This window comes from Drosophila ficusphila, unplaced genomic scaffold (genome assembly GCF_018152265.1).
Source record: "Drosophila ficusphila isolate 14025-0441.05 unplaced genomic scaffold, ASM1815226v1 contig_791, whole genome shotgun sequence".
Classification (NCBI taxonomy): domain Eukaryota; kingdom Metazoa; phylum Arthropoda; class Insecta; order Diptera; family Drosophilidae; genus Drosophila; species Drosophila ficusphila.
In genome coordinates this window covers 7,382,850-7,395,703 of record NW_025064737.1, presented here as the reverse complement: position 1 = coordinate 7,395,703, position 12,854 = coordinate 7,382,850, and the positions used below count along the sequence as shown (strand labels likewise).

The 12,854-nt window shown below is 42.8% G+C and overlaps 5 protein-coding genes across 5 annotated transcripts; 2 read left to right on the top strand and 3 right to left on the bottom strand.

Annotated features, from left to right (window-relative positions):
- The first annotated feature begins 4,109 nt into the window (after positions 1-4,109).
- On the top strand, positions 4,110-5,290 carry LOC108087944 (low molecular weight phosphotyrosine protein phosphatase 1). Its single transcript, XM_017185532.1, has 4 exons — positions 4,110-4,264; positions 4,326-4,507; positions 4,563-4,736; positions 4,798-5,290. The coding sequence occupies exons 1-4, from the start codon at positions 4,231-4,233 to the stop codon at positions 5,164-5,166; spliced, it is 759 nt and encodes a 252-aa protein (XP_017041021.1). The 5' UTR covers positions 4,110-4,230; the 3' UTR covers positions 5,167-5,290.
- A 117-nt stretch (positions 5,291-5,407) lies between these two features.
- Positions 5,408-7,217, top strand: LOC108087942 (opsin Rh2). Its single transcript, XM_017185530.2, has 3 exons — positions 5,408-5,539; positions 5,970-6,886; positions 6,955-7,217. Exons 1-3 carry the CDS (start codon positions 5,441-5,443, stop codon positions 7,082-7,084), a joined length of 1,146 nt encoding a protein of 381 aa, XP_017041019.1. The 5' UTR covers positions 5,408-5,440; the 3' UTR covers positions 7,085-7,217.
- Positions 7,218-7,885: 668 nt separating this feature from the next.
- LOC108087948 lies at positions 7,886-8,551 on the bottom strand. Its single transcript, XM_017185534.2, has one exon. It carries the CDS (start codon positions 8,413-8,415, stop codon positions 7,993-7,995), a length of 423 nt encoding a protein of 140 aa, XP_017041023.1. The 5' UTR covers positions 8,416-8,551; the 3' UTR covers positions 7,886-7,992.
- A 210-nt stretch (positions 8,552-8,761) lies between these two features.
- On the bottom strand, positions 8,762-9,306 carry LOC108087949. The gene is made up of 2 exons (XM_017185535.1): positions 9,211-9,306; positions 8,762-9,148 (listed from the first exon to the last, which is right to left on the bottom strand). The coding sequence occupies exons 1-2, from the start codon at positions 9,253-9,255 to the stop codon at positions 8,819-8,821; spliced, it is 375 nt and encodes a 124-aa protein (XP_017041024.1). The 5' UTR covers positions 9,256-9,306; the 3' UTR covers positions 8,762-8,818.
- A 2,158-nt stretch (positions 9,307-11,464) lies between these two features.
- LOC108087947 lies at positions 11,465-12,194 on the bottom strand. Its single transcript, XM_017185533.1, has 2 exons — positions 12,102-12,194; positions 11,465-12,030 (listed from the first exon to the last, which is right to left on the bottom strand). Exons 1-2 carry the CDS (start codon positions 12,153-12,155, stop codon positions 11,578-11,580), a joined length of 507 nt encoding a protein of 168 aa, XP_017041022.1. The 5' UTR covers positions 12,156-12,194; the 3' UTR covers positions 11,465-11,577.
- Between the last annotated feature and the right edge of the window lie 660 nt (positions 12,195-12,854).

The window sequence follows — 12,854 nt, the reverse complement described above, 5'->3', positions numbered from 1 at the left end:
CCTATTCGACTATTACGACTTCAGTTGCCAATTACCAACCATACAAATGACTTTGAACGACCTTCAGAATCACTTTGCCGCGAACACACACTTGCATTTAGGTTGATGGGCAACAAAATCATTTATCATAACCAGCGGCAGTGGCAGCAGCAGCGGCAGCGGCGCATTTCTCTCAAGTGGCGTATGTGATTTCGGCAGAAGCCAGGCTGAAATGCTGGCCGAAAGGCTGGCCAAAAGCCCGGCCAGTCGCAAAATCCAGCCAACTCAGACCCCTCGTGCAGCCATAAATCTGCGGACTGGGCAAAAGTTGCGGATATGCGAAACGGCAAAGCGGCAATGGCAACCATTTGTCTAATTTTAATGGGCATGCTAATAGAGCCATATTGCTGGTCAGACGGACACCTGACCCTGACCCTTGAGCCCAGAATGCAGACTCGAGAACCCGTGGAAATCCGTATCCTGGTGGGAAAGCGGCTGGCAGGGTCAGGTTGGCCGGCCGACTTTTAATTTATGTGCGGCGAAAAGTTTTTGGCTCATTAAATACCTCAAAATGGCAAATGACTTACGAGCTGGTCCGAAGATGAAGATGCCGCTCCAGACGATTGACTTGGCCCCCGGAACGTGCTCCTTTCCCTTCTCTTCCCTTTCCCTTTCCAGTCGCCGTATCCTGCATCATTTGCTGAATTGCCGCTACGTGCCGCATTATCGGCCACAAAAAATCTCGGCCAGACGACTTTTCAACTGGCTACCGCCATTGCTATTGATGAGGTCGAATTTAGGGCTGAGGAAATTGCCAAGACGCTCGACCATATTTGCCTTTGGCTTTTTAATGAGACCCGGTTTGTTTGGGTTTGTTCCGATCCGCCTATCTGCGGCCAGCTTCCGTTGTTTGCCTGCATCATTTGTTAATGTTTTCCCCAGACATATTTCAACCCAAAGCAGCCGAAGTCCTAAAGACGGCAATACAATAATATTGTTATTTATCAGCTAAAGAATGCGTCACAGATAAGATAATGTGGGTAGGAGAAAAATTGTACTCGGTACTTTGGTTCCGTAAAGCGTATTAAAAACCGAAAAACAAAGCTGGTTCTCACTTATAGGATTTATAAAAATGTTCTGTGTTTTTCGCTGGAACATTATTTCTTTAAATTATATATTTACTTATCAAATTTTTTGACTTACCCATTATTTATGTACTTAAATCCTTTGGAATAACTTATTTTGTACATTTTGCTTAAACTCTAATAACTCTTTAATATGCCTAAAAATATGCTGTAAATTGTACTACTCATAACGACGTACGTGTCGTATGAGTTATATTTGGTACTAATTTGATTTGTATAACTCAAGAAACGTTTCTTCTATCAGAGTATAAAATCTTCAGACATCATTTCGTAATCTTTAAACGATAGTATTTAATCTCTACTCTCTTCTCCTTATCTGCAGTTCACCTCTGGACTAATGAAATCGTAATATTTTAGAGCTCACCTTTTTGGGTTCAACAACAACAAACATTTATCCTACTCACATACACACATTTAATTAGTTAGCACAGGACACGCCCCTTTTGGGCAGACGTTTTAATTTAATTTTTACACCTGAACGCACAGCGAAACCCCACACAAAGTGGTTGTAGTGGCATTTATTTAGCAATGCAAAGAGACCTTTGGCGCCGTCCAGCAACACGGAGAAAGTCCTGCATGCACAAATATCCTCATCTGCTCACGGCAAATTTAATTTTAAAAAGCAAACCCGGAAATACATATATAGTATGTATGCTGAACCTCAATCAGCGGGAAATGGCCGCAAACACGGCGGGCAGAGCTGCACTTTTCCGAGCCACTCGGCTTTTCCCCAACACCCAACACTTTTGGCTCCACCCGTCCGATGTCTAATTGTATGTGCTTTTGTGGCCAAAACTATGAGGATGCTGTTGATGTTTACGTGTTGTTGCAGCATTTGTTGCTCCTGTTGTTGCCCCATTGTTGCTGCTGTTGCTGTGGATGTTGCTGTTGCCGCTGATGTTGATGTTGCTGTTGCACCTTGCCAACTGGTCAGTTAATGCAGTTCCTGGCAGTGCCGGCAACAAAGTTGTGTGTTTTATTAGTTTCTTGTGTGGGGCTGCTGGCGCATTTTGCGTCCACCGCCGATTGTTTTGCTGTAAATTGCATTTGTGGTCGACAAAAAGCATTTGCCAGTCGGTTCGGGCCTCGAACAGAAACGCTTTCTCTTCTCTGTTGTTCTGCAGCTGTTCGTCCTGGCTGCTTCATTTAAATTGCCATTAGGTGCGGCTCCTGGCCGACTCATCCTTTAATTTGGCAAATGCCACAGCATTACGGTCGCCATTAGCCAATGCAGGAGCACACATAAGCGGCAAACACTTACATATGTATGAGCAGATAGTCGCACATTTCCGCTTGTGTGTGCCTGCCCGTTGGGTTTTCGTTATTTCTTTCTTTCTTTCTGTGAGCGATTTTCGTGCCACATTTTTTTTGGGATTTTCCCCACAATTCTGCTTTTTGTTTTGCCAGCTTTGCTCTAAATATTCAACACTTTCTCGCAGACACCCAACCGCTTCCATGCATTTTCCGTCCTCTCAGGTTGCTCACTTTGGTTTTACTTTTTGCCAGCTTCTGTTTTTGTCGGGCCAGAAACTCGGGAGGTTTGTTTTTAATTAAAACAACAATGCACTGCCAGAGCCACACTTCCGTCCGGCATCTAACCCGCTTTTCCACCATCCACCATCCACCAGCCAGCAGCCAGGATCCAACGCTCCTGCATGCGAGCACATATTATTTCCCACTCACCCGGTGACTGACTGACTTGTTGCTGTTGCTCCTGCTCCTGTTTTTGTTGCTCCTGTTGTTGTTGTTGTTGTTACTGCTGTTGTTGCTGTTGCAACTACTGCATGTTGCTGTTGTGTTTTACTTTTGCGCTTACAATTTCATTTGGCCCGCTCTTCCTGCCCCGCCCTTCCGTTTCCCCTTTCGGCCAACGCTCTTTGTTTTGGCCTTTGCTTGTGTGTTTTGTGTGAAAAGTGATAAGTGAAATATGCTTTTTCAGCTGCATTTTCAATTTAGTCGTTCAATGCAATTCCAATTGGATATTGCCAATGGCCAAGTTACAAGCCAACCGAGAGGTTAAGCCAAATCGAAATAAAAAAGGCGGTGGCATCGCACTTGCCATCTGAAATGTTCAAAACTGATCCGTTCAGACAGAACTCGTTTAATTGAGACTGAAATAAAATGAATTCCAGCTGCATTGTGCGGTGAGTGCCTTCGTGACATGACATCAGCATAAAAAGGGATTGCACAAATCGTTGTTACAGGTAGAAAGGGTAAAGTGAACCGAAGAGTGCAGCTAATCAAGGGGTATCGTCAAGATAAGTAAGTGTTGCACCAACATAAAATAGAAAATATTATATTTATAGGATATTGATATTGATATTATGTGATATTGAATGTAAAATACATTTTTCTATAAGAAGTTATATTTCTTCAACCACTTTATATAATAAAAAAATATTAAATGTATACTTAAATAAGTGAACAGCAAAATTAAAAAGAAAACTCTAATAGTTCAAAAGCAAATTAATTGTGCAACCAAATAACCTTTTTGCTCACCTTTCCACTCATGTTCTCATACCTTTTGGTTTATTTAAAGATTCTCTAATGTATGCATATGAAACCTTAAAGCGTATTTCTTTTCACTGCATGTCTCCAAGCCATTATGCATAAGTGGGTGGGATTGGCTCTTGCCTCATCCAATTCCCCTTACCAACCGAGAGTTCGCTGAACTTGTTCACTAATTTCGAATGCAGCTCGCGACAAGAAGACTCTACGTGGCCAACACCTGACAGCCACGTGACACTATCTTGCCGCCCGCCCCTTTTTCGCGCCCTTGTGGGCGTGGCACACAAGTAGAGAACAAGCGCCATTGTCCTAGCAAAAGGACTTCAATCTAGTGGGAGGACTGCGAGTACCTTAAAAAGTGCATTAGTGGGGATCGTAATTTCGGGAAGTGGTCATTTAGCGCACCTTCAATTCGGATTCTTTGGGGTTAAACGGAGCAAGCCAGCGAGCAAAAAGTCAAATACCCAGTAACCTGGGTCATTTTGGCTTCGACATCTAGATGGCAAAATTTAAAACCCAGTCAAACATTATATTAGAGGTAAAGAACGTGTAAAAATTTTATAAATTATTTAAAAGTGGGAAAATACGAGAAGGAAAGATGACGTACAAAAAGATTGTGTTTGTGTGCATGGGTAAATAGTGTGTTAATTAAGACATATTAATATTTATTTTAAAGAAACTTTGCTATTGAAGGCAACTCATGTAGCTCCCCAATGGCCGAGGTGATCATGCAAAATCTGATGGACAAGACAAGCCTCTATTGGGAAGTGGATAGTGCTGGTTTGAGGACTTGGAATACTGGTCGCCGACCCCACAAACGATGCCTGCAAATTCTGCGTGAACATGGACTGAGATCCGATCACTTTTGTCGTCAGGTGAGCCAAAATATTCTTTGGTAACTTATGAACAATATTATATATTCTCCTTAAGCTTTCTGCTAACGATTTTCAATACTTTGACTACATTGTGGCCATGGAAGAGGCTGTTTACAAGGAGCTTTTGCTCTGGGCAAGTGGAAACCGAGACAGCAGGGACTGCCAGGTGCTACTTCTAAGTTCATTTGGCAAGAATGGACTGCCCGCTTTCATAGAGAGTTTGTCACCAGTGAGTTTGTCTAAACATTAAATCTCGTATCCGTATCTTAAACCTGCACAAATCCTTGAAGACCCGCAAGCTGAAGACCTTCCGTTCTGCCTATTACCAAATCAAGGAGTGCTGCAAGCAACTCATCCTCAGCCAAAAGGTGGACATTGTCAAGTACGAGCTGCCCAGTTCCGAGGACGATGAGCTCTACTACGCCAACAAGGAGAGAGCGGAGCGGGAAAGTGTTGGTCCGATGCCAGAGACGAGCAAACACAGCAATCTATTTGTCCTTCCAGCGGAGCTCAGATCCTCTGCCGGCCAGATCTCCACATCCACCAATGCTTCCTGTTCGCAGAATTTGCAGAACATGGGTCTGGTCAACTTCTGCAATCAGGGAACACAGCGAAAGTTGTGCCAGAAATGCGGACAGAAATTTCTGGCAGCACTTTGAGCTTAAGATCTTTCTTTTTGACTTGCACACAAACTTAAACCATTTTAAATACGAATCAATCTTGCCCTTAGGTTATGTAGTGTATGCTTCTTAAAGAAAAAATAAAACTGACTGTTATCCGGCAGCTGTCCGTTGTTTTTTACACTTGTCTTCCATTTTGATTCGAAACTAATTGGCTTAAGAACCAGCTATAAAGGGCTGGCAATCCGGGCTCTTGGCTCAGATCTAGTTCGATGAGCATTCGCGTGGTCGAAGGGGTCGCGGGCAGCTGAGCATGGAGCGCAGTCATTTGCCGGAGACGCCATTCGATTTGGCCCTTTCTGGGCCCAGGTTTCAGGCCCAGTCGAGCGGCAATGGTTCCGTGCTGGATAATGTGAGTGAAATATATAATATAAAATACTTAATGGAAAACAATTAAAATTAAAACCAAGTCAATTTTCCATAATTTGCTTTAAGAAGGAATGTGCATAATTTTATAGATACTTATCATTCTCTAATCCTTAAACATTGAACAAATTGTAACTTTTGTGTTAACAAGATATAAATTTTTATCTTTCAGGGGTTACTAATCGATTCAATTTTTTTCTGTTGAAAAAATTATAAGAACACTTTTATAAGAACAAAGAATATTTAATTTGTTTTTTTGCTGTCACTTACAATTAGAGATTGAGATTATATAATAAAAGCTTAATTTTATGCATGTATAATTTTTTTTACAATAGAATAGGAACACTATTAGTTTGTTTTATGTTAAATTCTCAGTTCGTTCTTTGACTATTTATATCCTTTTCTTTTTTTTATAGGTGCTGCCCGACATGGCGCACCTGGTGAACCCCTACTGGAGCCGCTTCGCTCCCATGGATCCGATGATGAGCAAAATCCTGGGCCTCTTCACCCTAGCCATCCTGATCATCTCGTGCTGTGGCAACGGAGTGGTGGTCTACATCTTCGGAGGGACAAAGTCGCTGCGCACGCCGGCAAACTTACTGGTTCTCAACCTGGCCTTCTCCGACTTCTGCATGATGGCCTCCCAGTCACCGGTGATGATCATCAACTTCTACTACGAGACTTGGGTGCTGGGACCGCTGTGGTGCGACATTTACGCGGGATGTGGATCCCTTTTCGGTTGTGTGTCCATCTGGTCCATGTGCATGATCGCCTTCGATCGGTACAATGTGATTGTGAAGGGAATTAATGGCACACCCATGACCATCAAGACGTCCATAATGAAGATACTGTTCATATGGCTAATGGCTGTTTTCTGGACCGTGATGCCTTTAGTTGGATGGAGTGCCTATGTGCCGGAAGGAAACCTGACTGCCTGCAGCATTGACTATATGACACGAATGTGGAATCCAAGATCCTATTTGATTACCTATTCCCTGTTTGTGTACTACACTCCTCTGTTCCTGATCTGCTACTCCTATTGGTTCATCATCGCTGCCGTGGCTGCTCATGAGAAAGCGATGCGGGAACAGGCAAAGAAGATGAATGTGAAGTCGCTTAGGAGTTCAGAGGATTGCGACAAGAGCGCCGAGGGAAAGCTGGCCAAGGTGGCTCTGACCACCATTTCGCTGTGGTTCATGGCCTGGACCCCCTACCTGGTCATCTGCTACTTTGGCCTCTTTAAGATCGAGGGATTGACACCCCTGACAACCATTTGGGGAGCCACATTCGCCAAGACGAGTGCGGTCTACAATCCGATTGTGTACGGAATAAGGTAAGAATGTTTGGTAAATTCCTCCAGAATTTGCCTTCTTATCATACGTTTTTCCGAATCCTTTCAAGTCATCCTAAGTACCGAATAGTGCTCAAGGAAAAGTGTCCAATGTGTGTGTTTGGCAACACGGATGAGCCGAAACCGGATGCCCCTGCCTCTGATACGGAAACCACTTCTGAGGCGGACTCAAAGGCCTAAAAACACTAAAACACTCACGCAATTGCCTAAAAGAGGCTCAAAAACTACAGAAAAAAGAAGAGCAATATCATAAAGTGATACAAAAATGTAAAAAAAATTGAATAAATTTAAGCATAACAAAAGATCAAATTAAGATAACTTTTGAGGTTTTTAATAATTTGAACTACATTTCACAATCTACGGATTCTTTTATGTATTTATCAGTGTTTCTAGTGTGCTTTATTTTCAAGTTTTTCTGTGTAATTTCTATTTGTAATTCTTGCCAAATTGTACAAGATACTTGCAATCCTTGCCCGTTTTAATTGGCGTACATTCTCGAGCTCCTTACGTCAGCCTTTAAGAATGTAATTAAAGCTGAGCAAATGATTGAACAGCTGAATGGAAACTTGCATGCATTGCGCCACTTACTTGCATTGTCATTATTCGAACAGCCTTGGAACTCACCCCAAGGAGCTTCCCTTGAATGAGGCAAAATCCGCAGCGCAATTCCCAGATCTCGGGACCCAGAATCTGGCGTCTCGGGCAGATTCATCTTCATTGACACACATTTCCACGCAGCTAATGTCGCTATTTGCTTTGTGAGGGTTTTGTCTCGCGTCTAATGATTATAATTACGAAACAGCAGCCCTTGCAGCCATTCGATGCCATCCCATTCCATCCCCGTCCCCAGACTTCCGCCCCACCACACATTTGCCTAATGAGCACTAGACTGGCATCCCCAGCCCAACCAACCCATTCCATCCAATCCCAAAAGAAACCCAAGTACGAACCCAAACAGGAGGAGATGGGAAACTGCAGTGCTTTGGCTCTCGAGTTAACTGTCTAATTAAAGTACATCGGAGGGCAGAAGGCACAAAGGGAGCAGACTTGACGCCTGCCAGCGATCGGGCTCCACGGCTCCACAGTAATCAATGCCAGATTTTAAGTCTACTCGCTCCGCTAGCCTGTTGCACACCATAATTTTTATCCCTCTGGGACTTCAATCTGTCCATGTGCAGATGGGTCACGTGTCGGATGCAGTCCCTGAACCTATCCTCCAATCCTCCAGCGTAGAATTCACGTACGCAGGCGTTCGTTTCGGCGTACGCACTATTCAGTATATCGTTCGCCTCGGTTTTTCTGTCATTGCCCAACTTGCGGTGGAAGTATTCATGCAGCTGCGTGTCCACGGAAATGACCGCCTTCCAGGCCTCCTGAATCCTGTACTCCTCTGATACGTTCATCCTTTCGGCCACGACTCTGGCCAGTTGCTCCCATCGCGGATGCGCTGCTACAAACACAATAAACAGTCCAATAAAAATTAATCCAAATATTTTTGACAGCCAACTCATAACTATGTAAGTAATCTAAACAAAAATTTCAACGAAATAACCATTTTCTGGGGTGTCATAAAAAATCTCTTTCAAGCGAAAAGAGAAAATTTATTTTTATATTTATACACCGAAAGAATTTTTAGTTGACCTTTAACTCAAAAGTTCCTAATACTGTTTGAAAATTCTGTAAGAAATCCAATTAGATTAAAAACGTTATTTTCATTTTATTAGCAGAAAGTAAATATGATTGAAAACCAACATTTAACAAGCTAACTTTTTGATTTAATTTTTTTATTACATTAAACAGTGTTTAGAGATGAAAACCTTGGCAAACATATACTACATACATATCAAGAAGTAAGAGTTACAGAATTTGAATCTTAATTTTTATTTGAACATGTGATATTTTGGTATTTTGGAGTTACCAAAACAAGCCAATGCGAGATGCTCCTGAGGTGGCTCCATAAATGGCCCAATTCTCAGAGGCCAAGCGATCCAGAGAAGTATAAAACGCGGAAAACACGGCTTTAACACATATTTTGTGATTGTCGACATTTCCAGTGGTCCTCAACTCCGTTTCACAATGAGATACAGCCATTTGTAAATAGTCTAGTTGATCTTTGGCATCATTTTGAGCTTCAGTAGTCGGGGGTAACTTTTCCCGGGCAATAACTTGAGCGGATTTAAACAACTCATTGGCCCAATCAACTGATGTATCTACGGCCACATTTTGGCCAAGGGATTGACCCGTCTGTTAAGAAAGTAAAAAATTAGATGATAATTCATAATTGGTAATACGCATACTCTACTTACCAAAACAACCAAGAAAAAGAATGCGATCAGCGTTGCACTCGACATTTTCTATAAACCTTCGTTGAGCGACTGAAGCACTATTTTCCGAAACTCTAAAGACACCCAAGCTTATCTTCTCTTTGCATTTTAGTAGTGTTTACAGCCACCTTTATATCTCTATCTGTCTGGGTGAGATAAAGCACGATAACCTCAACCCCATTATGTTTTTATGTTGGTCCATAGCCGTATATTTCTCGAGATAATTAGCCAGCTTTATCAGCAGCCAACGGAAGTGGCACTCGGAGATCGAAAAACAGTAGCAAGTGCGAAGAGCAAATAGCGGATAAACACCATGCGGCTCGCGGATGATTCATTCGATTCGGACCCTGGCCGAGCAGATTTACTTTTCACTAATTTTTCGGCACCACAATATCGCCGGCGAACTAACGAACTTTGACACTGGCCAAAGCCGCAGAGATTTTGTTGCCTACTCCGGAAAATTTGAGGGCGCACAACTTTTGCATCAAAACAAAAGCCGCAAACCCAAAACAAATTTACATACATGCAGTTTTTGGAAGGGAGCGTGTGTCGCACTTTGTTTTTTCTAACCAATTTTGGCACATATATGTATACTCACTTAGTTGGGCATCCCGAATGTGGCTGGATTTTATTCTGTGCCCGAGCATTACCATTTTTTGCCGCCGCTGCTAAGAGAGAATTTCAAATGCCACAACTTTTGCATTACCAAAACAGAGCTTAGGGGTGGCTCGTTCAGTTTGGGGTTTGTCGAGAGGGCTGGCCGAGAAGTTCGCGGCTAACACTACCCGAAAGTTTTACAAGTTGCGGTGGCGGATGCTTGATGCTCTCGTTGTTGTAATGACAACGGCCAACTCAAGTTTCAATCTCGAAATATTTCAATTAAGTGGCTCAAGCTCAAACTTTGCACTCCCCTTCCAACCCGCAGGGTGTTGTGTATGTTTGAAATTTACATTTAATTACATATTTGAATTTGAATTTGTATTTGAATTTAAGCTCACCCATTCAGGCTTTGTTCCTGGCTTATCCATCTTCCGACAGCTTGGAGTTGGCCAGTTGGCCAATTGAGGGCCAGTCTTTGGCTCGTTAGGCCGCCCCATTTAATGGGCACAGGTCCTGGCTTATGGCTCGAATTCAAATGCAAATGCCGTATCAAATCGAATTGAATTGAATCGAAAGGGCAGTCTGGACGACAATTTGGTTGAGGACATTGGATAATTGCAGCTGCACTGGCACATAAATCAACATTACCGCTGCAACTGAACGCAACTCAAGCGAGCTCAACTCCCGACAATCGACGGAGGACCAATCGAGAACCAAATCATGCACTGGAAACAATTTGCCAGCGCCAATTGACAAATCCATAAAAGGGCTGTCATAGCCCCCCGAAAAGGAAGGGGAAGGACCTCCAAGCATAACGGCTAAAGCGGAGGAACGCAGCTCAAATATTTGACCAAAATGCGTCAAGTTCCAGCGATGCCCTGGATCGAGTCAAGTGTGCGTCACAGAGATGTCGCTTTGGAGAGGATAAATCTGAATGAACGTGAATCAATATATAATACAAACATTTTCAAGACTCAAAAACATTCAACCTTTAATTGCACAAAGAAGCTTATGGTCTTTATGGAGTTCCTGGTATTTTAAACTTTCCATAGTTACAAAAATCTAAAAATGTTTATACTAGTATAAAAAACAAAAACTAAATGATACATAGAAAAGATACAACCTCATTTCTCATTATAAATTATTTTGCAATAATTTGGAATCTATCTTATACGGCTATTTAGCAGATTAAAAGCAAATGAAAAAGTAAGGAAAGTATTATTCTGCTTTATTTAAAATAATAATTTTTGTGAGCGAAAATAAACTTAGTTTGACTTTGCTTCTCATTCCTATTAACAAAGAGCTATTATTGTTAATTTCCTTACTTCCCCTGCTGGCTTGGAGTCCCAATTAATGACATCACTGATTTGTTAGAGCATTAGCATCCTTTCAGTCGAGGTCAAACGGGCAGAAGCAGGACTTTCGTGACGGTGACGTGAGCAGGCAAGTATTTGCGCCCCGAAAAGCGTCAAGAAGGCAACGCCAAAATTTGTAATTCCCGATGGGAAATTTAATAAAGCGGCGGAATGCAAAGCTCGGCCGGCCACATCAAAGCATATCCTAGGTCAGGACTCTTTTAGCCATCCGTTTTCCCCTTTCCCCCTCCAAATTTCTGCGTACAAAGAAGCACAAGGAATTCCTGCATTAAGCTTATTTAAATTTTATTGCATCTATGTTGGTCGATTGCTTAGCTAGGTTATATTGGATATTAAGTGGGGCAGCTTGAAAGGGACAGGTCTTGGAAGGATCCTAGGCAGTGGAGGCTGCGGGGGTGGTGGCGGCTGCGAGGCGCGCCTGCCACTCGTCATCGATGACCTTGAGCTGGTTCTTGGCGGTGGAGAGCAGGGGCTTCACGCAGCGGATCTGCAGCCAAGGGAGAGTGACGTTGTCGCAACCGCTGATCGCCTCCTGCGAACTGGCCACCACTTCCTGGACACGCTCGGCCAGATCGGTGGGGAAATCGGGCTGGGACAGCAGACGCTCCGCCTCCCGTTGCAGGACGATCGCCTGGAAGAAGGAGGAAATCGAGGCGCCGCCAAACGGAGCGGATGGGGCAACTGGGGCAGCTACTCCTGCGGCAGCTCCGGTGCCAGCACCACCGAAAAGTCCATTCAGGAAGGGATTAAAGGCAGCTGCGTAGGGATTGGCAGCGGCAAAGGGATTTCCGGCCAGGGGATTGCCAGCAACAAGACCTCCAGGTCCCTGCAAAAAGTTAACCGAAAATCCGGTTGCATAACCATTCACTTTTATTCCACTATATAGTATCGCCTCACCTGAGCGCTGATGCAGGCAATGCTGGCCGCCAGTAGAAGAATTGCGAATTTCATCTTATTCTGAGTTCGTTTGGTTCTCAGTCGTTGTGGTTTCGTCGAGACTAATTGCTAAAAACACAATGGCTCTTCGCTTTTATACGCAATTAAAAACACACCATAGATTACGATCTTATCTTCTCGTATCTCCACTATATCTTTTTAGTGCGATTGAACTGATTTACATGTCCTCTGTTTGTTCGGCAGTTGGCGGTGTTATACCCTTCTGGGGGTTATCTGCCAAAGATAATGCCAAGTTATGTGCTGGAATGTTGCAAAGTTGCTACTTCATTCTGTGACGTCACCAGATCTTACAATAACAAATGACTTATCTAGACCTTTCCCCTTGGAAATCTCTAGCACACTTTGGCAAGATAAAATTGATTGTTTTGCTGGAATGTTGCTACCTATTTTTTGCACAACAAGAGTTAATTATATTTTGCATCCCGTTATGATTCATCAGTCTTATCTCATATTTTTGTAATGTTTTTTTTTTAAGTCGCTACTTGTTACTTAAACTAACATTTGTAATCGTTTTATTTCAAAGTGGGGTAGATAATTAAAAGGCCTATGGAATCTTTTTTGCTAAACAGGATGTGAAGATGTTAACTGATAAAGTTTTGCATTGATATCATGATTCCAGTTATTTGCGTTATCATCGTTACTTAAACTTTACACTAGTCAGATTTGCCTCAAATTTTTAAGCGAATTTTTTCA